The sequence below is a fragment of the Oncorhynchus kisutch genome, linkage group LG16 (genome assembly GCF_002021735.2).
Source record: "Oncorhynchus kisutch isolate 150728-3 linkage group LG16, Okis_V2, whole genome shotgun sequence".
NCBI classification, from domain to species: domain Eukaryota; kingdom Metazoa; phylum Chordata; class Actinopteri; order Salmoniformes; family Salmonidae; genus Oncorhynchus; species Oncorhynchus kisutch.
The window spans coordinates 25,224,765-25,251,127 of NC_034189.2; the positions used below are offsets into that span (position 1 = coordinate 25,224,765).

Sequence of the window (26,363 nt, forward strand, 5' to 3'; positions counted from 1 at the left end):
AGAAAGCCATTTCTTAAAGATATCCATAAAAGGTGTTGTTTAAAGTTTGCCACAAGCCACCTGGGAGACACACCAAACATGTGGAAGAAGGTGCTCTGGTCAGATGAAACCAAAATTGAACTTTTTGGCAACAATGCAAAACGTTATGTTTGGCGTAAAAGCAACACAGCTCATCACCCTGAACACACCATCCCCACTGTCAAACATGGTGGTGGCAGCATCATGGTTTGGGCCTGCTTTTCTTCAGCAGGGACAGGGAAGATGGTGTGTGAGTGTGAGAGAGAGAGAGAACGAGAACAAGAGAGAGAGTCAGTCCCAGGTAATCCTGTCATAGAGAGACGAGCAAAAGTAACCCTAGATGTCAATCAATCCGTGAAATAAGATTGTCTTTCATAATTATATTTTTGAGGCTAGATGTGTTTTATAGTCTTCTAAATCATGGATAGTCAAGCCTCCTTCTGGAGAGCTATTGGGTGTGCAGACTTTTGCACCAGTCATGCTCTAACACATTTGGTTCAACTGCAGGACATTGATTCGCTGATGTGTTAGAGCAGGGCTGGAGCAAAAGCCTCCACACCCAATAGCTCTCCAGGAAAGGTTGGCCACCTCTGCTTAAGATATTGGAATGTCACATCTGATACAAAGGAATTGGATAATAAAGTCAAGCCATATCTAATGAGTCTGAGTCTTAATGCAATTTGTTATACAGACCTGAAGAGTTAAACAATGAGCATTGCTACTTTCCTTTGCAAATGAGAATCGAAATCCCTCTAAGAGAATATAAAGTATACTGGTAGTGAGACGCGGGAGGATTCTGACTTCCCACAGTGCAAGCGGCAGGCTGTGACAGACCATCAGGGATCGGTGCAGGGAGGGGGGGGGGGGCAAAAAAGGGAATTGTCAACTTCAATCCATGTCACAACTTGAGCAACCCAGCGAGAGCAGCTGAAATTGCTCACTTCTTCAATGCCCAGGGCTCTCTGAGCGGCAGTCAGTTTTGGTTGACTAGTACAGGGCAGGTCACGCATTGTAACCTAGGTTACAGTCTCACTTCTACAAAACGACAACTACCAGCTCCACGCCACTGCTCAGAAAATAACACATTTGTAGTTCTACTGTTAACCCCTTTGAGTAGTTAAATTTCACACAGACATTAAAGTCAAATTAGGCAAGATACCGGAGGATGAGGAACCCCCTTATCGTGGTAAATTGGCACGCAGGTTAGGCATTTCGCTAAAGCCCAAGGCACCACGTCGTTTCACAATTTCATTAGCAGCAAATCCCATCTGCTTTATAAAGTCATCAGATTCCTCGAAACGCCTCGCCAATATGCCAAATAAGCTGGCTGGCAGCGGGCCTACTCTGTCTGTGTGAGTGTGTGTGAGTGTGTGTGAGTGAGTGTGTGTGTGTGTGTGAGTGTGTGCGTACTGCGAACACACCACGGCTTCCCGGGATTCTATATTTTTTTCCTTCCTCCTATTTTGTGTCAAAGAGTAAAAATAGCAAGCAGCCTTCTGCAGAATAAGCACTTCATGGATTCTGGCTTTGATGCCGTTTGCTTGGAGAGGCCAGCTGCCACCTGAATGTGGGAAAAACTGAATACCTTAGCAGGGCCTGGACTTTGGCTGTAAGTGTGTGTGTGTCTGTCAGAATTTTGGGGCAAGTACATGAAACTTTGTGTGCCAAAAATTAGTCAATGTGTTTATTTACAAAAGTGTAGTAAGACTGTGTGTGTGTGGTTATGCAGCTGGTAAACAAAGCTTTATAAGAGTAGACAACCATGACAATCAGTTGGTTGTGAAAGCAAGGACATTGACATTCCTCAGGCAGCACTGAGGCCCATATTGATTATACGTCTGTGCTCCTATGCAACAAGTTAGACATGTGACACTGCAAGATATGACATTCAAAAAGTCAGTCAAGCTCATTCAAAAGGATTTGAAAATGTAAAATGAAATATTCCAGTGTATATAAGGCACATGCAGTCACAAGCCAACATCTACTTTTCCATTAGAAACAGAATAAGAAAACGGCTCCATAATTGATTAGTGACTGTAACTATAATCTATATACATAAAGCTACAATAATACAAATACATTACAAACTCTCGAACAATGTTCTTCACAGATTTCCATGCAAATCTAATACATTCATCACACTAACTCACAATGGCTCCTGTATGTGGGCAACGGAAAAAAATAAAACAGCTCTCATTTAACTAGCAACCCTTAGGAATAAACAGGAAGCAAACAGCTGGGATTATCCTACCATGGAGGCAGTTTGCGGGGGGACTTTGCCATCTTTGCTATTTTCTTTGCTAAATTACTCCTGTAGGACATTAGACTTGCAAGTGGATTGATTTCAAGATTGTCTGCTCTTTTCAGAGCAACAACACTATCTAGATGCAAAGTACACTTCAGGCACTGACTGTCAATGGGAGGCTGAGAAAGTGTTCTCTCTATCCATTCTATAGACTGACGCAAAGAATGGCTGGGAGCACAAAAGGGGGGGGGGGGGGGGGGGGTTGGTCTATATTGTGGAAATGTTGCTAGTGAGTAGTAATGCAGCCAAGACAAACTTCACTTTTCAATGATTGTCGCTATGGCAACTGTCACTCTGTCCTGATTGACAGTGCAGGTCCCACCCATCTGTGCCACCCCAGTCTGGGGTCTTGAATATGGAAGCTGGCTTAGAGGCATCTTCTGTGTTAGGGAGTCCTGTAGGCTCCACTGTTTGATCATGGCAGGTCAAATGACCCGCCTCAAGGGTGTCATCTATGGTAGCTTGCCTTACAGGCAGCTGTGGGAGGTTACTCAAGTCTGACTCCGCCTCTAAGGGTGGGGCATCAAGCGCCAGGGCCGCCTCCTCTCCCTCCTCCACTGTGGAGCCCAGCTCCTCGTCCACTTTCACCTCATGCCCCTCCTCCTCCACGGGACTCTGCCCCTCTTCCAGCTCCGCGGCAGCCTGCTTCTCCGACAGAGTCACAATCTCCACTCCCCGCCTGTCACTCAGGCAGATGCAGTTAGCCTCCGCCCCGTCACTGGGCTCGGGTGCGCCCTCCCCGCCGACGCCATCTGCGCCAAAGTCACCGCCAGCTGTGGCCCGTTCCCACGACGATGCTCCCATTCTGTCGTCTAGTCACATTGGGAGAGAGGAGAAGAGTTCATTGTGAGAGGGTAGTTATAATGAAGCTGTAACACCCTCTTAACTCTACCTAGTGGTAAACTGTCCTCCCGGAGAGCTTCTGCGTGTCCAGGCTTTTCCTCCTAATCTGCTATAACACAGCTGGTTCAGCTAATCAAGGTTTTGATAAGCAGCTGAAGCATAGTCGAGTTTTAAATCAGGTGTGTTAGAGCAGGGCTGGAACAAAAGTTCCCCAAAGCCCATTGGTAAACTAGGTTGAGCTTTTCCTTCCACATATACAGTACCTTAACAGTCCTATCAGGGCCAGTTTCATAATGCGCCTCAGAGTAGGAGTACTGATCTAGGATCAGTTTAGCTTTTCAGATCATAATGAACAAGCACATATGGACAGAGGGGGCAGATCCTAGATCAGCAGTTCAAAAACTCCAACGTGTTCGGTGCTAGGGGACGCAGTCTTGCAGTAATGCTTGATAGTGGTCAAAAGACTTAATCCTTAATCCACATACTATATCCAACCAGCCTGGGTGTATGTAGAGCTGTGTAAATGGATAATGCATGAGCGTAAGCTATGTAAAAATCAACCAAGTTACGTGAGTGAATATGCAGTGTGAACGTTAACGGACATTGAAAACAACTCCACACCACATTACTCTGAGCACCTGTAAAGAGTTGATTTTGAAATGGAGGTTTGAACATTAACAGAGAATTAAGATGTCATTACAGGATTAAATAACTAGCCACCCTTACTTCTCTTTGGAGTTAGGGGCTGTGTCAATCGACAAAAGTTATTTCAATAACTTGTGACTCAAGCACTTCCACGGCAAAGGGCTAAAAATAGCGACGCCCCTAAATTCTGCTTCCTCTCCAAAATATTTCTCCCATTCCGTGGATTACTGACCCATATTTGTGAATGTTCAGTCAAAAAGGTTAAAGACAGACCACAGAGAACACTTGCCCCCACAAAAGAGAGGGAAAGAAAATTCATGCCAGCATCCATATTTATAGGGCCCCCCCCTTCCAAAAACACACCAACTTTTTGAATGTCAGCGGGCGAGAATTGTGCTCACATTTCCAAAATGCCATGGCATTTGAGGAGCATCAGGTACTTAGCCACCAGCACCAATGAGAGGCCAGTGTTGGAGGAGAGGCGGGAAAGGGGACTGGGCGCAAAATGAAGGGTGTGTGGGGAGAGGGGATGGAGCTAATTACAGCGTTTTAGCCGCTGCCCGAGGGCGACGTTTAACGAACGGCGAAGCCCAGTTACACACAATTACACACTCACCTTTAGGTGGCTGCGTTGCTGCGTGCGTGTGGGGCTGAGGTGGGCACGGCGTGATGCTGGGCGATAGGAGCTCGGGTCGCTGGCTCTCGCTCAGCATAATGTTGTCTCGTCCCCCTGTTAACCCAACACACCCACAGGGGAACAAGAGTTAACTTCCCCAGAAGGTTTCCCCCACCCAGTCAGAAAATAAAAACACCCAACAGACACAGATGCTAAAAACATGAGGGTGGTTTTCAAAAAAGGTGCGTGTGTAAGCAGGTAAGGACTGCGCGTGCTCCTTCACACAGATAAAGTCATATTCATCCAAATGCACGCACACACACACACACACACACACACACACACACACACACACACAAAACTGTGCTCACAGGAAGTGGCTGCAGTTCCCTGTCATCAGTCTTCATTAGTGATGGCTGCACGCCTCCTGGGCTGACGCCATATGCTACTCACAGGGGACCGTGCACCGTATACCAGACATCACACACATACCCACGCAAGCACAAACACCCTCGACACAAACTAGGGTCACTCAAGTGTGAATTACGAAGTAAAACATTAAAACATAAACAAAAGCAGAAGAATGCTAAACGTGGATGTCAGCATGTGAAACATGTTGACTGTCAAGCATGAATGGCACAAGCACTTGTGTTATGAACGCAGGGCACTGCTCATCTTTTCCATAGCACACCAGGGGTTGGGGTCAATTCCTCTTCACGTCAATCTATGGCACTGGATGCACACCGTACTTTGATTGTCCTGTGAAGTTCCCCCTTTTACTTTCCTCGAAAGCGGTTTATGAAAAAGGACTCTGCAACTTAGTTTCTGTACACCTCATTTCACACATTAGCATATTCGTCTTAAATAAATGCCCGTTGGGATACATGCAATGGCAAGGCTAAGTAATACTTCAAACTTTCATCTAGGCGCTAGCCCTCATACAGGCTGAGAGCCTTTCTCGTTCGGAGTTGAGAGGGCCTTTGGTGACTTGAGTTTCTCAGGCTGCTTTTTAAAGCCAGTATTAAAGTGGTGATTATGTATGCAGAGCAGGGCCTGGGCTGAACGCAGCATGTTTCAGCCCACGCCGTGCTCAGGAGGAGGTATGGAGGAGTGGGTTTATACCCTCCTGACAGCTGCCCATCCATCCGTCCATTCCTCCTCTCACAGACGTGCGCGCACACACACATTAATAACTGCACACACACTAAGAGACAGACATCCCAACTCGCACGCACATATGCATGCATGAATGCATTCATCCTGAAGCCTATTTCTGCCAAAACATATCCTACATACATGCTAAAACAAAGATAGTAGAGGTACCAAAGGAAGTACAACATCCACGAATAGAACTACTGCTTCTACCTTTACACTGACACCCAAACGATAACACCCCATACTGTAGGCCTATCTCCCTCATACAAAACAGACTTCGGACATCTCTCTGGTACCCAGCTTCTCTAGTCCCTACACCAGTCTCGGGGGGGGGGGGGTCACCCGTCTCTTATTTTGACAACGAGGCAGGTCTGTCACGCCCAATACACCGCCTTTGTGAGATGCCAGCCCGCGCCCTCGCGGACGTTGATCCGCAGAGAGGTGGCAACAACGACAGGGAAGAGTTTGGGAGAGAAAATAGAGAAATCTTTGTTTAAAAATACCTGGGTAATGACATGTCTATCTATCAGGGCATTGCACAATGCATCTTCTTCTCCAGTGTAGTAGGCTACTGTATATGCGAGTCTCACCCCGTTTGCTATTGAGTGTGGCTGATGCGCCCAGACAGGCTTTCAGTCTGCGTGTATTCCAGCGCTCATTGAACAGGGGATCGCTCCCAGGGGGCGTTTGGGTTGTCGAGTAAATCACAAGTCTATTTGAGTGAGTCGCTTTTGTTTTTTTACTCTCCCTTTTAACTTGTCGTTCGGGAACAGCAACGCATGGCGTGTCCAATGTTTTGACTCGGGGCCTGCCCCCAAATCGGCCCCTCTGTTTTTTTTTCGCCCCGTCGTGACTGTCCATCTTGACAAGGCCACTCTCTCTCTCAATCTCCATCTCGCCCTCTCCCTCTGCCCTACGCCGATTGTGGTGGACAGAGTCATGAGGCACTTTGGGCCTCGTCTACAAATCCCCTAATAACAGCACATTCCCCTAAATGTGTTTGTAATGTGGGCAATCATTTTCAGTAATGGATGCTTGTCAGTTTTATGGCGGGAGAATGACAGTCTCATGACAGGCGAGCTTCATCGAGCTACAGCTCGCCACCTAAATCCCACCAATGCACTTTAAACACAGCACAACACCCCCCTCTGGTGCACACTGGAGAAATTATTCTATAATCTCAACGTCTGACTGGCATGTCTGTGCATTGTACATTTGCTGTTCTTTCCATTAGATTGAGGGAAGCTGTTAAACTAGTTCAGATATTTACTAAATCATACGCTTAAAAAGTTAGTCTATTTCAGTATTTGAAAGCTGTAGGAATTGCCTATTTCGCAGGACTCCCCAAATTACCTGTCACTCATTAACCAGTAGTTTTGGAACACATATTTGTCATGTTTCACTGCATGTACAAGTGGGTAACCTGTACAAGTGTGAGGTGTGAAATGGAAATGCGTGGGGTCACGGCCAGGGATCAGACATTATTTACGGCGACCCTGGTTAAGTGCAGAGCGACAGATTTCTCACCTTGTCGGCACGAGGTGTTGTTGGTCCCATGTTTCATGAGCTGATAAGATCCCAGAAATGTTCCATATGCACAAAAGATTATTTCTCGCAAGTTTGGTGCACAAATTTGTTTAACGCCGTTAGTCAGAATTTCTCCTTTGTCAAGATAATCCAGCCACCAGACAGGTGTGGCATATCAAGAAGCTGATTAAACAGCATGATCATTACACAGGTGCACCTTGTGCTGGGGACAAAAGGCCACTCTAAAAATTTGCAGTTGTGTCACACAACACAATGCCACAGATGTCTCAAGTATTGAGGGATCGGGCAATCGGCATGCTGACTGCCGGAATGTCCACCAGAGCTGTTGCCAGAGAATTTTATGTTAATTACCATAAGCTGCCGCCAACACCGTTTAAGAGAATTTGACAGTACGTCCAAACAGCCTCACAACCAGACCACGCCATCCCAGGACCTCCACATCTGGCTTCTTCAGCTGAGGAATCTTCTGAGACCAACCACCCGGACAGCTGATGAAACTGTGGGTTTGCACAACCAAATCATTTCTACACAAACTGTCATTAGCACTATCAGGGAAGCTCATTAGCATGCTCGTCGTCCTCACCAGGGTCTTGACCTGACTGCAGTTTAGAGTCGTAACAAACTTCAGTAGGCAAATGCTCACCTTCGATGGCCACTGGCGCGCCGGAGAAGTGTGCTCTTCACGGATGAATTCCGGTTTCAACTGTATCGGGCAGATGGCAGACAGCATGTATGGCGTTGTGTGGGTGAGTGGATAGATGTCAACATTGAGAACAGCGTTGCCCCATGGTGGCAGTGGGGTTATGGTATGGGCAGGCATAAGCTACAGACAATGAACACTATTGCATTTTATCAATGGCAATTTGAATGCACAGAGATATCGTGCCTAGATCCTGAGGCCCATTGTTATGCCATGTTATGCGATCCACTGCCATCACCTCATGTCTCAGCATGATAATGCATGGCCCCATGTCACAAGGATCTGTACACAATTCCTGTATGCTGAAAATGTCCCAGTTCTTCCATAGCCTGCGTACTCACCAGACAGGTTACCTATTGAGCTAGTTTGGGATGCCCTGGATCGCCGTGTACGACAGCGTGTTACAGTTCTCGCCAATATCCAGCAACTTCGCATAGCCGTTGATGAGGAGTGGGACAACATTCCACAGGCCACAATCAACAGCCTGATCAACTCTATGTGAAGGAGATGTGTCGCGCTGCATGAGGCAAATGGTGGTTACACCAGATACTGACTGGTTTCTGATCCATCTGTGACCAACAGATGGATATCTGTATTCCCAGTCATATGAAATCCATCGCTTGGGCCTAATGAACTTATTTCAATTCACTGATTTCCTTAGATTTTACTGAGTTACAGTTCATATATGAAATTGTTGCATGTTGCGTTTATATTGGTGTTCAGTGTAGCAACCTTTCGGTTACTGGCCCAACGCTCTAACCGCTAGGTAACCTACCTGTAGTTGTACCGACATTCAAATATATACAAAAGACGGACTCACCTTTTATACTGATAAACAGAGCAGTAAGTAGTCTCTCAGGAGAGACTGTTAACACAAATGTTATGAATCGAGTAACCAAACTGAGTAGGTGGCCATTGTGCAAGTGTGATTTAGCTCTGGGTTCCGAGGTTAAGCCGTAAGTGACTACGTACAGCAGGTGAGAAGACCCCAACAGGTGACATGAATGCACAAGGAGTGGCCTTGGGCTAGAATGGAGGTAGCATTAGGGCGATATGAGATGGCAGTTTTTGGGAGGATGCCAAGGTGGCATGACAATGGAAAGCATGGGCTAAGAAGGGCGGTATATACAGAACACATACTCCCTATTCCCAGAGAAACGTGGTAGGTCAGTCCTGTAGGCAGCCGCAGCCAGGGAGGAGATACCCAGTTAATAACACAGCATTTCATTGGACCGTGCACCACCAATTGGTCAGTTCATTGGTAAATTGAAGTCTCAATAAAGAAATTCTCAGTAGGTAAAGCTGGGTAACATTTCATCGTACAGTCCCATTGGAGCTAGCATTAACCAGATATTTGCAAATAAATGTTGGTAGACAGTGTGTTTGCTAATGGCGTGGTGCTTTGTTCTCTGTAGTGTTATTTACCTGCAAGATCTAGTATTATCCACCCAACTAAAACCCCACTGTCTAGGATTTACACTCATGTCAATAACAGTCAATGCGTTTGAACAACGTTACTGTAACTAACCTGGAAGACTCCACAAGCCGGACACCTCTAATGTCTTCAACTTCCTCTCCAGCTCAGCAACTCTATTCCCCAGAATCCTGTGTGGAGAAGGTAAACTGGAGGGTGAGTCACAAGGTTCCTTATGGCCCAGTGGCCAGACTGTAAACTAAGTGTGTCTCCACTGTTTGACTAGTAGGAGTGGAGAACATTGTGTGGCGAGGTTTATGAACTTACTATGGGTAAAGGTCAATGGAGACAAAGCACACCAGACGTAAATAAAGGATATGAAAGAATAAGAAAGGGAATGTGTGGACTGTGTGTGTGTGTGTGTGTGTGTGTACTGTAGAAATGTGTGTGCCAGTGCATATACCGGTTGGTGTGTCTCTGGTGCTGAATGACCAGGTTCTTCTCATGGATGGTCTCCAGCAGGGCCGTGGCTAGGGACTTTAGGTCAGAGATGGACTGGGGCGTGGCCGGGAGACTGCAGCCCTGCTCCTCAGACAACAACTCCTGCACTGCAGAGACAGAGAGAGAATATAATCAGGAAAAGGGGTAAAGAAGGGGGCATAAAGGGGAAAGAGGAGTAAGTCGGGAATAGAGAGAGTACGAGGGGGAGAAGAAAGGGGAGGACATAAGTGAAACAGAGTGAGGAGGGAGATGAAAACAGATAGCAAGACTGACAAAAATAGGAGAGAAACGGTATATAGACAGGAGCGACACACAGGGTAGATGAGGGATAAAGAAAGAAAGAAAAAGCGAGAGAGAGTGAGTGAAAGAGTGATAGCGCGATAGAAACAGCCGTCTGTACAATAGGTTACCTCCCTGCTTCCTCTAGCTTGAACTGCTGCCCTACTGTGCTGGCTCTGCCGAGAACTGTCAATCAAGACCTAAGCTTTGCATCTCTGCCAGAACTCTGAATACAAATTAGGGCGAGTCTCAGGTGTTTCAAAAGTTAGGCACTGGAGACTAACGTAACTCTAATGAAGAAATAATGTCTACTTCAGACAGAATGGGCATTACAGGTACTTATTTTTGATCTAGAACTGGAACCCTGGTGGTGTAGACTAAATATGATAGGCTTTTACAAGAGCTGAAAATAGTTTCTACACGCCAGTGTGCTACTGTAGCTTGATTTCTTCAAGTAAATAATGTAATGCAACTCACACTGCCACGCTGCAATACAGGTTCTAGAATAGATCCTTCAAATCTCAGGGAAGGTTAAATTGCAAGCCCATTGCAGTGGGCTTGCACTCACTAGCTAGCTAGTTCACATCTTCTACACTTATGCGTCCCTGGGCTATGCATTACCTAGATTCAATGACAGAGGAGATCACTTAGAAAGTTCCTAACTGCTCTTCTCGGATCAGTTGCTCTGACCAGCATTCTTATCCTACTCACTACGGAGCTACCAGTCTGAATTGGGACCTGCCAGAAGCTGGATGCATCTGTATGCGATGGTGGTGTACCTTGTCTGGCAGAGAGGACTCCTGTTAGAGCACTGCTGTTGGACTTCCCAGACAATTTAAAGCTCTTCCTCCTCTCCAACGCAGTCTGCAAAACAAATACACCCACCTTTATCAGCTGTCATCTCTAACTCTCTTTGGGACTGTCAAGAGACACTGGCTAGAATTCATTGTAATTGCAATGCAATGTTGACACAGCGCCTTTGTTTACTGCACGCACACACACACACCTTATTCTGAAGTATCTAAACGTGAGGAGAGTCTAACTGATGGTAAAAAAGTTACTCGTTACTGCAATGCGGGTATTGAGCACACGCTCACAGTTAGACACCTCTCTACCTTGTATTTCATGATGTTAGACTTCAGCAAGTTCACCTCCTCTTGGACTTGGTTGAACCGCTCATGTAAATACCTGACAGAGGGGGAAAAAAATAGCTTTAGATTCATCTTTCCGGGCAAAAGAAGAAGAAAAAGCAGCAGCAAACAACAATTCTTCATCTAGAAACACACACAGAACACCCTATACCTACCTGGAATAGGAAGACATTGAAATAGTGCCAACCTCACAGTGTATGAAAATGTCTCCTTCTATGGTGTACAGAAGTAAAAATAAATTATGCGTGCATAGCCTAATATAAATTGGGGGGTATTTAATTGTGTTGAACACTGTGTGGCATGTCGTTTTTTTACCTACCTTAATTGAATGCACTGACTGTAAGTTACTCTTAATAGGAGCTTCTGCTAAATTACTCAACTGTAAATGTAATACTTGCAGAGAAGAGTCCACCCCTCACCTGTTCTCCATACAGAGGGCATCCACGTCGATGATCCGGGTCTCGTGGCCACCCAGGATATGGTTGAGCTCCAGGTTGAGACGCTCAGCCTTCTCGCTGAACACACCACGCTCTGCCTTAACGTCCTCCAGCTCATCAGTTAGTGCCTTAACACTGTTCTCCAGCTCCTCCATCTGAACACACAGAGAGAGACAGTGGGCGAGAGAAACAAAGAAAGCGAATAGGACACAGTTGTCTCCTATCTTCCATTTTTTGCACTATTCTGAAAGTGCTGAAGGAGAGGCACTGGGTCATGTTCATTAGGGTACGATGTACCATAGAAAAAGAGCATTCCCATTGGACAAGATCCCTTCCCACCTGTAGCCCTGCCTTCTCCAGTTGGTGGACCAGGTCTTCTCTCTCATGGGCGGGAAAGTGGCGTGCCCCCACCTCCTCATCCCCCAGCCTCTGTCTAGTGATTGTCATCCTCAGCAGCTGTGGACCAGGGAGAGACGGGTCAAATAGAGGAACAGATTCACTGAGTTAGTATGAGAGATGTAGGTTTGTGTGTGTGTGTGTGTGTGTGTGTGTGTGTTTGATGCCCTACCTTGTTATCCCCCTGGGCCTCTGCCAGTCTCTGATTCAGCTCCTTCACCTCCTCGACTAGCTGTTTCCCTCGCTCCCTTGCGTTTCTCAGCAGCTGAGCCAAGTTCACCTGTGGAGAGGTCAGAGAAATAGAAGAATGCTTTTATTAATTCATACGAGACATAAATGTCTTCTGCTGTACTCAACCCTTCAGACACACAAGGTTGGAGATTGAAAGCGCAGGATCAAATCAAGTCAAACTGTGAAAGCTTCAGAGAGTGTTGTCCATCATATAAACATTGTGATAAAAGTATAACATGTGTAACAGTTTGAGGGGTATACAGTAGAAGTCAGAAGTTTACATACACTTAGTTTGGAGTCATTAAAACTCATTTTTCAACCACTCCACAAATTTCTTGTTAACAAACTATAGTTTTGGCAAGTCAGTTAGGACATCTACTTTGTGCTTGACACAAAGTAATTTTACCAACAATTGTTTACAGACAGATAATTTCAAATATAATTCACTGTATCACAATTCCAGTGGGTCAGAAGTTGACATACACTAAGTTGACTGTGCCTTTAAACAGCTTGGAAATGTCTGTCTTTAGAAGCTCATGATATGCGAATTGACATAATTTGAGTCAATTGGAGGTGTACCTGTGGATGTATTTCAAGGCCTACCTTCAAACTCAGTGCCTCTTTGCTTGACATCATGGGAAAATCAAAAGAAATCAGCCAAGACCTCAGAAAAAAAATTGTAGACCTCCACAAGTCTGGTTCATCCTTGGGAGCAAATTTTAAAATGCCTGAAGGTACCACGCTCATCTGTACAAACAATAGTACACAAGTACACTGCTCAAAAAAATAAAAGGGAACACTAAAATAACACATCCTAGATCTGAATGAATGAAATATTCTTATTAAATACTTTTTTCTTTACATAGTACAAAAATGATCAATGGAAATCAAATTTATCAACCCATGGAGGTCTGGATTTGGAGTCACACTCAAAATTAAAGTGGAAAACCACACTACAGGCTGATCCAACTTTGATGTAATGTCCTTAAAACAAGTCAGAATGAGGCTCAGTAGTGTGTGTGGTCTCCACGTGCCTGTATGACCTCCCTACAAGCCTGGGCATGCTCCTGATGAGGTGGCGGATGGTCTCCTGAGGGATCTCCTCCCAGACCTGGACTAAAGCATCCGCCAACTCCTGGACAGTCTGTGGTGGATGGAGCGAGACGATGTCCCAGATGTGCTCAATTGGATTCAGGTCTGGGGAACGGGAAGGCCAGTCCATAGCATCAATGCCTTCCTCTTGCAGGAACTGCAGGAACTGCTGACACACTCCAGCCACATGAGGTCTAGCATTGTCTTGCATTAGGAGGAACCCAGGGCCAACCGCACCAGCATATGGTCTCACAAGGGGTCTGAGGATCTCATCTCGGTACCTAATGGCAGTCAGGCTACCTCTGGGAAGCACATGGAGCTGTGCGGCACCCCAAAGAAATGCCTCCCCACACCATGACTGACCATGCTGGAGGATGTTGCAGGCAGCAGAACGTTCTCCACAGCGTCTCCAGACTCTGTCACGTGCTCAGTGTGAACCTGCTTTCATCTGTGAAGAGCACAGGGCGCCAGTGGCGAATTTGCCAATCTTGGTGTTCTCTGGCAAATGCCAAACGTCCTGCACGGTGTCGGGCCCTCATACCACCCTCATGGAGTCTGTTTCTGAACGTTTGAGCAGACATGCACATTTGTGGCCTGCTGGAGGTCATTTTGCAGGGCTCCTACGGCTTCCTCCACGTCTCCTGATGTACTGGTCTGTCTCCTGGTAGCGCCTCCATGTTCTGGACACTACGCTGACAGACACAGCAAACCTTCTTGCCACAGCTCGCATTGATGTGCCATCCTGGATGAGCTGCACTACCTGAGGGTGGGTTGTAGACTCCGTCTCATGCTACCACTAGAGTGAAAGCACCGCCAGCATTCAAAAGTGACCAAAACATCAGCCAGGAAGCATAGGAACTGAGAAGTGGTCTGTGGTCCCCACCTGCAGAACCACTCCTTTATTGGGGGTGTCTTGCTAATTGCCTATAATTTCCACCTGTTGTCTATTCCATTTGCACAACAGCATGTGAAAATGTATTGTCAATCAGTGTTGCTTCCTAAGTGGACAGTTTGATTTCACAGAAGTGTGATTGATTTGGAGTTACATTGTGTTGTTTAAGTGTCCCTTAATTTTTTTGAGCAGTGTATAAACACCATGGGACCATGCAGCCGTCATACCGCTCAGGAAGGAGACGCGTTCTGTCTGGTAGAGGTGAACGTACTTTGGTGAGTAAAGTGCAAATCAATCCCAGAACAACAGCAAAAGACCTTGAAGATGCTGGAGGAACAGGTACAAAAGTATCTATATCCACAGTAAAACAAGTCCTATATCGACACAACCCGAAAGGCCGCTCAGCAAGGAAGAAGCCACTGCTCCAAAACCGCCATAAAAAAGACAGACTACAGTTTGCTGCTGCACACGGGGACAAAGATCATACATTTTGGAGAAATGTCCTCTGGTCTGATGACACAAAAATGTAACGGTTTGGCCATAATGCCCATTATTATGTTTGGAGGAAAAAGCGGGAGGATTGCAAGCTGAAGAACACCATCCCAACCGTGAAGCACGGGGGTGGCAGCATCATGTTGTGGGGGTGCTTTTCTGCAGGAGGGCCTGGTGCAAAATAGATGGTATCAGGAGGCAGGAAAATTACGTGGATATATTGAAGCAACATCTCAAGACATCAGTCAGGAAGTTAAAGCTTGGTCGCAATTGGGTCTTCCAAATGGACAATGACCACATGCATACTTCCAAAGTTGTGGCAAAATGGCTTAAGGACAACAAAGTCAAGGTATTGGAGTGGCCATCACAAAGCCCTGACCTCAATCCTATAGAACACTTGTGGGCAGAACTGAAAAAGCGTGTTCGAGCAAGGAGGCCTATAATGTAACTCAGTTACACCAGCTCTGTCAGGAGGAATGGGCCAAAATTCACCCAACTTATTGTGGGAAGCTTGTGGAAGGCTACCCGAAACGTTTGACCCAAGTTAAAGAATTTAAAGACAATGCTACCAAATACTAATTGAGTGTACGTAAACTTCTGACCCACTGTGAATGTAATGAAAATATATACAAGCTGAAATAAATAACTATTATTATTCTAACATTTCACATTCTTAAAATAAAGTGGTGATCCTAACTGACCTAAACCAATACATTTTTACTCGGACTAAATGTCAGGAATTGTGAAAAACTGAGTTTAAATGTATTTGGCTAAGGTGTATGTAAACTTCCGACTTCAACTGTAGCATGGGCATTAGAGACAGCTTAATTTACCTGGTTGCGTTTTTCAGGTGGTAAAGAAGGATCTCCATCCTGAAAGAAATAAACATTTTACTATAAGGTGAATCAGAGCATGAACAGTGGTCCCATTGCTTTTCCCTCAAAATACTAAGCTCTATTTAAACAAACATTCATGGGTCACTGATTTTCCAGGTCCATAAAACACTTTTTAGAAACCATTAAAACAAAGTCAAAGTCGTCATTTGGCCAGATTATCACTAAGGCAAATCATTACAGATCAAGATTTCTGAACATAAATCCTATAGACAGACTCACAATGAGCTCCCTGTACTTTTTCTTGAGTCCTTGGTGGTGTTCTCGCAGCTGGTTGGCCATCAGCTTATACTGGTCTCTCTCCTGTTGACAGGTGTCCAGCTCTTTGGACAGGATCAGGAGGGCCTCCTTCTTGCTGTCTAGTTTACGCTTACACACCAGGAACTAAGAAACAATATAGGGGAGGGTACGGAATGGGAATTAACACCGGTTCCTACTGTGGATGCTCAAGTTGCATGTTCGGATGTCAAAGAAAAAAAACTATTGCTCCCTTTGTTATAAAGTGTAAGGACAGGTTAGTATTTCAGAAAGTGTGGGCTTTGCACCAAGTGTTGAATAGCTTTCATTTCATCTGATTCAAAGCTTTGAAAGGTGAAAATAACATGGTGAAAAACTATCAAGGCCCTTTCATTAAGTTATTTTAACAGGAAAAATAAAATGAGGAAACTAAAAACAGTTAAGCAGTTACAACCATGGTACGACTTCCCAATTAACCTCATCACTTTTGCATACACAGTATACTGACAATTCAAGACCTTGGGACTATAAAAAGGTTCTATCTGCGCAAAGCATTGTTCTGAGATATTCAGCATTAAAGTTCACATCCCAGAACTGTTTTGTAGCGAATTCTTCTTTCACAACACATCAAAGTCCTAACCTTAAAAAAAGGTACCCAAAGTGCAGAACATCAAAATCCTAAAGACATTTGTAAATCGTTTTTTCCTCTTTTAAGGGGGGGGGGGGGGGGGGCAATCGCAGACAGAACCGTATGGCTCTGAAATGGTTCAGCCAAAACGTTTTATCTGGCCCAGAAAGTTACAATTAAAAAACTCCAGACATTTAATGAATAAAGACAACACCCTTTCATCTTTCTAATCACATTATCAAATTAATGTTCACACATTTGTTAAAGCAATATTTCCCTAAAATTATAAATACTCCTTATCATATGGATAACTAGCAACATTGTTCAAGTTTAGCTCTGGATGAGTAAACTGATATATTTGTCTGGTCTCTGACATCCAAAGTCAGTAAACTACTTGCTAGTTATCAATAAAATGTAAGTTAGTAATTTTAGTGAAATACCTCGTCCATGGAGCTTTTCGTATTGATATAGAACAAGACAAAAAAATTAAAAACATTTACATAAGTATTCACACCCTTGACTCAGTACTTTGTTGAAGCACCTTTGGCAGCGAGATTACAGCCTCGAAACAGCTTGGGTATGACGCTACAAGCTTGGCACACCTGTATTAGGGGAGTTTCTCCCATTCTTCTCTGCAGAGCCTCTCAAGCTCTGTCAGGTTGGATGGGGAGCGTTGCTGCACAGCTATTTCCAGTTCTCTCCAGAGATGTTTGATCGGGTTCAAGTCCGGCCTCTGACTGGGCAACTCAAGGACATTCAGACACCTGTCCCGAAGCCACTCCTGCGTTGTCTTGGCCATGTGCTTAGGGTCGTTGTCCTGTAGGAAGGTGAACCTTGGCCCCAGTCTGAGGTCCTGAGCAGGTTTTCATCAAGGATCTCTCTGTACTTTGCTCCGTTCATCTTTCCCATTGGTCTCGCAGTCCCTGAAAAACATCCCCACAGCATGATGCTGCACCGTATGGATGGTGCCAGGTTTCTTCCAGACGTTATGCTTGGCATTCAGGCCAAAGAGTTCAATCTTGGTTTCATCAGACCAGAGAATCTTGTTTCTCATGGTCTAAGAGTCCTTTATAGCAAACTCCAAGCGGGTTGCCATGTGCCTTTTACTGAGGAGTGGTTTTCGTCTGGCCACTCTACCATAAAGGCCTGATTGGTGGAGTGCTGCAGAGATGGTTGTCCTTCTGGAAGGTCCCGGACCTGCTGTGTTCTCTCTGTCTAACTCTGAATGTTCGGCTATGAAAAGCCAACTGACATTGCTGACCTGTTGCACCGCTTTACAACCAGTGATTGCTATCATTTTTCTAGTCACCATGCTTCTGCATTGCTTGCAGTTTGGGGTTTTAGGCTTGGTTTCTGTATAGCACTGTCACATTGGCGGATGTTTAAAGGGCTATATAGGCACTGGAGGAACTCTGGAGCTCTGTCAGAGTGACCATCGGGATTTTGTTCACCTCGTGGCTTGTTTTTTTTTCTGACATGCGCTGTCAACTGTGGGGCCTTATATAGACAGGTGTGTGCCTTTCCAAATCATGTCCAATCAATTGAATTTACCACAGGTGGTCTCCAATCAAGTTGTAGAAACATCAAGGATTATCAATGGAAACAGGATGCACATGAGCTCATTTGTGTCTTATAGCAAACTTACGTAAAATAAGGTATTTCTGATTTTGTGAAATTTCTAGCAACCTGTTTTCACTGTCGTTTTGGGGTATTGTGTGTAAATTAATGAGGGAGAAAAATAATTTAATCAATTTTAGAATAAGTCTGTAATGTAACAAAATGTGAAAAAAGTCACGGGGCCTGAATACTTTCCGAATGCACTGTGTTTTGCAGATAACCTTATAGCACCAAGTAAAAAGGTGTTTGTGGCCTCCCGAGTGGCGCAGCTGTCGAAGGCAATGCATCGCAGTGCTAGAGACATCACTACAGACCCAGGTTCAATCCCAGACTGTTGTAGCCGGCCGCGAACGGGAGACCCATGAGGCGGCGCACAATTGGCCCAGCATCGTCCGGGTTAGGGAAGGGTTTGGTCGGCCGGGATGTCCTATTGCACTCTAGCGACTCCTTGTGGCGGGCCGGGCGCATGCAAGCTGACTGCGGTCACCAATTGGACAGTGTTTCCTCCGAGTTAGGAGAGCAGAGTGTCAAGAAGCAGTGCGGCTTGGCAGGGTTGTGTTTCGGAGGACGCATGTCCCTCGACCTTTGCCTCTCCTGAGTCCGTACGGGACAAGACTAACTACCAATTGGATATCACAAAATTGGGGAGAAAACAGGTGTAAAAAATGTATAATCTGGAGTTTGCGCAGATAGAACTTCCTGATTAAATGTTTTTTATCGTAAATGTACATCTCACATGTAAAGGACCACCTAAAGAGAAACTATGTGAATAACTCGTTTTTTAAAACCAAAATGTCAAATAGAACCTTATAGTCCCATGGTCATGAATTGGTACCTTAAAAAAACAAGTCCAAGAAATGATCAGCCCAATTATTGACTGAAATACATCTCATATACAGTAACACATGTCAGCTAACAGTAACAGGTAAATCACCTGTAACTTAACACTATCACCAGTGTGGCTGCTAGTTCAGCACTGATGGAAGAATAAACAGTTGGCTATGCACAATATGAATTGTGTGAAGATAAGAAACACTGGAATATTCATGTGGAACCCCCCCCCCCCCCCCCCCCCCCCCCCCCCACCACATACAGGTTGTCATGATAACAGACACTCAGTTATGCAAAGAATATAAAAGTGATAACGAGTAGTAGCAAAGTGTAATATCCGCAGTAAGGACACGACACAGCCTTCTCAATGAATGGACTAACTGTGTTCCCTCAGCCATCATACTTGGTGTGGTACAAGGGATGACTGTGTGATTGGTACACTTTTTGTGCAAACATTGAGTGTGTGCTCATTCTGAAGCCCAATAACGGGTAGGAGATTATAGGTTATAGCTGATTATTATTAAAATCGAGCCATTTTCAAATTCTAACCCACGGGATAACGACTGCCCCCTCTCATTGAAGCCACGGAAGTAAAAGTCAGACTGCGGTACTGCAGTCATTGTTTGCAGAAAACATGATCCCCCATTATAGTAAATGGAAAAATCACCATCGTAGTGGTCAATCTGCGTAAAAAAAATATTATAATTGTTTTCTAATACACCAGATGTCCTTAAACCAAAAAAAATCTTTTTTATTTTTGTTTAAATCACACACATAAAAACCACTCAAAACAAGACATGGCATCAATGATAAGATGAAGTCAAAGTTTGAACTACTCCACAGATTATCCATTATATTGACCAGATACTCCAGTGGCTGCTTTAATGAAAAGAAATGTCTTCAAAACTGGAATGCAGTCGGGAGGAGGCAAGATTAGATGGGACCATTCCAGGCAATTAGAGGGCAGATACGTGTGAATAATAGGAACAACGGTTTCCACTAGTTACAGCCACAAAGTAAAAATGGACTATATCGTAAAAATTCATGAAAACAACAATTAGCTTTTTGGTCTTAATTCAAGGCTAGGCATAAGGTTAGTGGTGTTGAGGTTTGTGTAAATCACATTTTAAGAATGGAAATAGGCAGGGTTTACAACTTTGGCTGTGGTATCTAGTGACAACCAGGCACGACTCCGATATAAAACTTTTTTTTCAAAGTTGCTGGGATGTCACGTGTCCTACATATCACTACACTCATAACAACCTAATCATTATGATACTTCCATTCTATCAAATAAACCACATATAGCAAATAAGCTATAAAAAAGAATGTGTTAACCAAATTCGACACTCTCAATGACCTCATACAAAAACTCGCTTGGTGAGTGAATTTATGATAATATTTTTTTTTTTTAAACATCACCTGCTGGAGGAGACAGATTTTGGGCTCTAGCTTTAGTTATCGCTCTAGCTTTGCCTATTCTCTCTGACTACTCCAGGAAGTGACATTGCAGGCTAGCTCAGTGCTGCCCCCTCTTATTGACTAAGAGCTAATTTATGCTTGATCCGAAAATGTGGTTGGACATTCCGTATGGAGGGTGTAACACAATTGCAGAGTCTCCAGAGGCATGCAGAGGTCAAATTGAGCTCCGTACCGCATAGCCGTGCGCCTCCCAATTTTTGCAACAGTGCAGAGGGTTCCATATATCTCTGCATTGACATGATTGGTTGACAGTAGTTGGGGGCGAGAGGTCCTGTATAAACACAAACTCCCTTCCTTGAAAATGTCCTTCACAACAGCTCTGTTGAACAGTATAAATGCCCTGACTTTTGCAGAGGCCTTATCACTGTAAATGCAGAGAACAGATTGACCATGCAGCACCTTTAACTCCAGTTGAAGGCCGACCAGGGTACTGCAGGCTGCCATTACCAACAAGTATCCTTAACTTCATTAAATTCATTTCATATCAATGCTAATGTGTCAAATTCACTAGCTAGCCTAACCATCAACGATGTATTTGAGAGACAAGTGGTCACTGTGCAAATGTATTTATGTTTTCAATAAACATTGTAGACCAAATATAGCTTAAATGTTGTCAACATTCTACACAAATCTCATCATTGTTGTTGCTAAACAACCAACCTGTCCATTCATGGTTTGCATGTTTCGTCACAATATTGTTTTTAACTTTCGTTTTGGACTGATAGGTGAGTAGGTGAACGGATGATCTCTACATGTGTGGTTCTCACCGTGAAGCATGGAGGTGGTGGTGTGATGGTGCTTTGCTGGTGACACTGTCAGTGATTTATTTAGAATTCAAGGCACACTTAACCCGCATGGCTACCACAGCATTCTGTAGCAATACACCATAGTGGGACTCAATTGTTTTTCAACAGGATAATGACCCAACACACCTCCAGGCTGTGTAAGGGCTATTTGACCAAGAAGGAGAGTGATGAGTGCTGCATCAGATGACCTGGCCTCCAAAAATCCCCCTTCCCAAACCCAATTGAGATGTTTTGGAATGAGTCAGACCGCAGTGTGATGGAAAAGCAGCCAAGAAGTGCTCAGCATATGTGGGAACTCCTTCAAGACTGTTGGAAAAGCATTCCAGGTGAAGCTGGTTGAGAGAATTCCAAGAGTGTACAAAGCTATCAAGGCAAAGGGTGGCTACTACAGTTGAAGTCGGAAGTTTACATACACCTTAGCCAAAAACATTTAAACAGTTATTCACAATTCCTGACATTTAATCCTAGTAAAAATTCCCTGTCGTAGGTCAGTTAGGATCACCACTTTATTTTAAGAATGTGAAATGTCAGAATAATAGGAGAGAGAAATATTAATATTAATATTTATTTCAGCTTTTTTTTCTTTTATCACATTCCCAGTGGGTAAGATGTTTACATACACTCAATTAGTATTTGGTAGCGTTGCCTTTAAATTGTTTAACTAGGGTCTAACGTGTCGGGTAGCCTTCCACAAGCATCCCACAATAAGTTGGGTGAATTTTGGCCCATTCCTCCTGACAGAGCTGGTGTAACGGAGTCAGGTTTGTAGGCCTCCTTGCTCACACACTCTTTTTCAGTTCTGCCCACAAATTTTCTATAGGATAGAGGTCAGGGCTTTGTGATGGCCACTCCAATACCTTGACTTGGTTGTCCTTAAGCCATTTTCCACAACTTTGGAAGCATGCTTGTGGTCATTGTCCATTTGGAAGACCATTTGCGACCAAGCATGTCAATTAGCCTATCAGAAGCTTCTAAAGCCATGACATCATTCTCTGGAATTTTCCAAGCTGTTTAAAGGCACAGTCAATTTAGTGGATGTAAACTTCTGACCCACTGGAATTATGATACAGTGAATTATAAGTGAAATAATCTGTCTGTAAACAATTGTTGAAAAATTACTTGTGACATGCATAAAATAGATGTCCTAACCGACTTGCCAAAACTATAGGTTGTTAACAAGACATTTGTGGAGTGGTTGAAAAAACGAGTTTAATGACTCCAATCTAAGTGTATGTAAATTTCCGACTTCAACTGTACATGATTCCATGTGTTATTTTATAGTTTTGATGTCTTCACTATTTTTCTACTTTGTAGAAAATAGTAAAAATAAAGAAAAACCCATGAATGAGGCCATTAGAAAAGGCACCCGCAAACCTCTGAACTTTCCTCCACGTCTAAATGTGATGAGTTCACAGCATAAGATACCCAGCCTAATGTTTGTTATCAGACAAGCAAGACCTGATGAGAAGTTTGATGTTATGTGCCCTAGCCCACCACGCAAAGGCACTATGGATATATTTTCCCTGGTTGACACAGGCAAGCTCAGGAAAGTGACATCACAACTTAAGCATTCTACCTACCTTCTCGATCCTATCCCAACCACCTTCAAAACAGATTTTAAATGCATATTTGAAGAAGTGCCAGCTATTGTTAAAATCATTCACAATTCACAGGCACTTTCCCCACTGCTCTAAAAACTGCTATGGTGACACTCCTTCTGAAGAAAATTAATCTAGATTCTTCAGCTCTCAGCAATTTTAGGCCAATCTTCAACCCTCCATTCTTTATTAAAAAATATATAAATATTTTAAAATGTATTTTTACCCCCTTTTCGTGGTATCCAATTGTGAGTAATTACCATCTTGTCTCATCACTACAACTCCCGTACGGGCTCGGGAGAGACGGGCCCGGCCCACCACAGGAGTCACTGTTGCGTGATGAGACAAGGATATCCCTACCGGACAAACCCTCCCTAACCCGGACGACGCTAGGCCAATTATGCGTCACCCAACGGACGTCATGGTCGCGGCCGGCTGCGACAGAGCCTGGGCACGAACCCAGAGTCTCTGGTGGCACAGCTAGCGCTGCGATGCAGTGCCCTTGACCACTGCGCCACCCCCGGGAGGCCCAACCCTCCATTCTTAAGCAAAATTGGTTTTCAAACAGTTTAATTACTTTAAGTGCCAACTAACTCAATTCTTAAAAATGTTTTTTATTCCAATTTGGTTTTCAGGCCCACCACAGCCTTAGTTAAAGTGGTAAATGATCTTGGAGCCAACAGAGTCCAAACAGCTCTCTGTCCTTGTACTCTTGGATTTAAGTGCTGCATTCAACCCTATTGACCATGATGTCCTTCTGAACAGACTGGAGAGGTGTGTTGGCCTCTCCAGTTCAGTTCTAAATTGGTTTAGGACCTATTTAACCGGTCAAGAGTTTGAGTTATGTTCACCAAGGGTGATGACAGAGAAAATAGATATCACATGTGGCTTTCCACAAGGTTCGATTTTCGTTCCGGTACTGTTCAGCACACACACACACACACGCACACACACGCACACACACGCACACACACGCACACACACGCACACGTTATCCCTTGGCAGTGTTATCAGAAAGGTCAGCATTGATTTTCACTGCTACGCAAACGATACACAACTTCACATTTCTGTGTCCGAGTTTTTGAGCTCCACAGAAATTATTAGACTGTATTAGTTATTTAAATATCATGGCGCACAAATTCGTCTAGCTAAATCAAGACAAGAGCAAGGTACTTATTGTTGGCGCCAAAGCACAGCGAGAATACTGCCACACATTTTAATTCACGGGCAATAAAGATAAAATCCCAGGTAAAAAAAAACTAGGTGTTATTTCAGTTTCTGAACTCAATTTCAAATCACACATTAGGAATGAGACCAAATTAGCTTTTTACCGCCCGAGGAACATTGCCAATGTGCGGCCGTTTCTCTCTCAGGCTGATATGGAGAGACTCATCCATGATTTTATTACAAGCAGGCTTGACTACTGTAATGCTCTCGTCTGGTCTACCCAAGAAAGCCATTGGTCAACTGCAAAACAAACAGAATGCTGCAGCACAGGTGTTGACCAAGACCAGACGAAGAGCACACAATACATCGGTTTTAAGGTCTCTGCACTGGCTGCCTGTCAGTTTTGGAATTCATTTTAAGATTCTATTGGTTTTTAAAATCAATCTATGATTGTGCACACCAATAAATGTCAGACATGCTTTGAAGTTAGACTACATGACCAAAAGTATGTAGACACCTGCTCGTCGATCATCTCATTCCAAAAACATGGGCATTAATATGGAGTTGGTCCCGCCTTTGCTACTATAACAGCTCCACTCTTCTGGAAAGGCTTTCCACTAGATGTTGGAAGATTGTTGCAGGGACTTGCTTCCATTCAGCCACAAGAGCATTACTGATGTAGAGCGATTAGGCCTGGCACGCAGTCACCATTCCAATTCATCCCAAAGGTGTTCGATGGGGTTGAGTTCAGGGCTCTGTGCAGGCCAGTAAAGATCTTCCACACTGATCTCAACAAACCATTTCTCTATGGACCTCGCTTTGTGCACTGGGGGGCAATGACATGCTAAAACAGGAAAAGGCCTTTGTCAATCTGTTGCCACAAAGTTGGAAGCATAGAATTATCTAGAATGTCATTGTATGCTGTAGCATTAAGATTTCCCTTCACTGGAACTAAGGGGCCAGCCCAAACCATGAAAAACAGCCCCAGACATTTATTCCTCCTCCACCAAACGGGCAGGTAGCCTTCTCCTTGCATCCGCCAAACCCAGATTCGACCGTCGGACTGCCAGATGGTGTAGCGTGATTCATCACTCCAGAGAATGCGTTTCCACTGCTCCAGAGTCCAATAGGGGTGAGCTTTACACCACCCCAGCCAACGCTTGGCGTTGCGCGTGGTGTTCTTAGGCTTGTGTGGCTGCTCGTCCATGGAAACCCACTTCATGAAGCTCCCGACTAACAAGTATTGTGTTGACATTGCTTCCAGAGGCAATTTGGAACTCGTAGTAAGTGTTGCAACTGAGGACAGACAATTTTTATCAATTGGCGGTCCCGTTCTGTGAGTTTGTGTGGCCTACCACTTCACAGCTGAATCGTTGTTGCTTATAGATGTTTCCACTTGACAATAACAGCACTTACAGTTGACTGGGGCAGCTCTAGCACGGCAGAAATTTGATGAACTGACTTATTTGAAAGGGGGCATCTTATGATGGTGCCACGTTGAAAGTCACTGAGCTCTTCAGTAAGGGCATTTTACTGCCAATGTTTGTCTATTGAGATTGCAAGGCTGTGTGCTCGATTTTATACACCTGTTGTGGCTGAAATAGCCAAATCCACTCATTTGAAGGGTTTTCCACATATAGGTTATGTATCCAGTAGGTCCCTCAGGTCCTTAGGCTATCTATCCCATAGCCTAAGACCAAGAGGCATGGAGAGGCAGCCTTTAGTTACTATGCCCCAAGCCCCTGAGAATAGCCTGCCAGAGAACCCGAGGGGGCCCAAAACTGTGTACATTTTAAAAGAGATATTAAAACACACCTTTTTAGCTTTGCTTTTCCTTAGGGTGCTTTTAAATAATTCAGCTCTTGTTATGGTTTTGTTTTTTTACCCTCTCATCTCTGTTGTGTAGTAAATATTTCAGTTTTATTTTCATTGTTTATATTAGTTTTTTCTTCTTAAACACATTGTGTTGCATTCCATGTATAAATAAAGCTTGATTTGATTTGGAGGATTAGTGTTAAAAAAAATACGCTGTGATAGGCAATATGCGCACACACAACCATATAATTATTCAAATTGGCTAGATAATAGGAACAAAATACTTATCTCGAAGTAGACATTTAATTTATCATTCCATATGGCAACCCAATTCTATATGCTAAGCATCACTAATGGCTCACGCAACCGATTGTCACAGTGTTTTTGCAGCGCACTCACCTCGCTCACCAGGCCTTGCCAGTCACTTTCACTCCTTTTCGAAGAATTCATAATTTCGCAGCCTCTTCCAACACCTAAATTTCACGGTTTTCCTGTATTAGTTGGTACGCTACTGTCTTCAGCAAGGTGACTTCTCTTCTTTTGACTCCTCCTCCGCATCGCTGTATCTATGGCA

The 26,363-nt window shown here is 44.3% G+C and overlaps 1 protein-coding gene across 2 annotated transcripts; it reads right to left on the reverse strand.

Moving 5' to 3' along the window:
* Positions 1-216: 216 nt before the first annotated feature.
* Positions 217-26,353, reverse strand: LOC109906255 (coiled-coil domain-containing protein 149). 2 transcript variants are annotated; one of them, XM_031792080.1, is made up of 12 exons: positions 26,189-26,352; positions 15,831-15,992; positions 15,549-15,587; positions 12,181-12,288; positions 11,952-12,068; positions 11,595-11,767; positions 11,140-11,212; positions 10,804-10,888; positions 9,708-9,852; positions 9,359-9,435; positions 4,428-4,541; positions 217-3,135 (listed from the first exon to the last, which is right to left on the reverse strand). In XM_031792080.1, the coding sequence occupies exons 1-12, from the start codon at positions 26,237-26,239 to the stop codon at positions 2,588-2,590; spliced, it is 1,692 nt and encodes a 563-aa protein (XP_031647940.1). In that variant the 5' UTR covers positions 26,240-26,352; the 3' UTR covers positions 217-2,587. The 2 variants fall into 2 exon arrangements, with proteins under 2 accessions (XP_031647940.1, XP_031647941.1); XM_031792081.1 differs by lacking the exon at positions 4,428-4,541 and having other exon boundaries at positions 26,189-26,353.
* Positions 26,354-26,363: the final 10 nt, after the last annotated feature.

Bases quoted from the DNA above. Each gene is read 5' to 3' on its own strand.
- LOC109906255 (XM_031792080.1), bottom strand. From the start codon at position 26,239: ATGAATTCTTCGAAAAGGAGTGAAAGTGACTGGCAAGGCCTGGTGAGC. The intron at 11,213-11,594 runs GTGAGGGGTGGA...CCCCTCTGTCAG, and splicing joins GCCCTCTGTATGGAGAACAG to GTATTTACATGAGCGGTTCA. The intron at 9,436-9,707 runs GTATATGCACTG...TTCTCCACACAG, and splicing joins CACCAGAGACACACCAACCG to GATTCTGGGGAATAGAGTTG.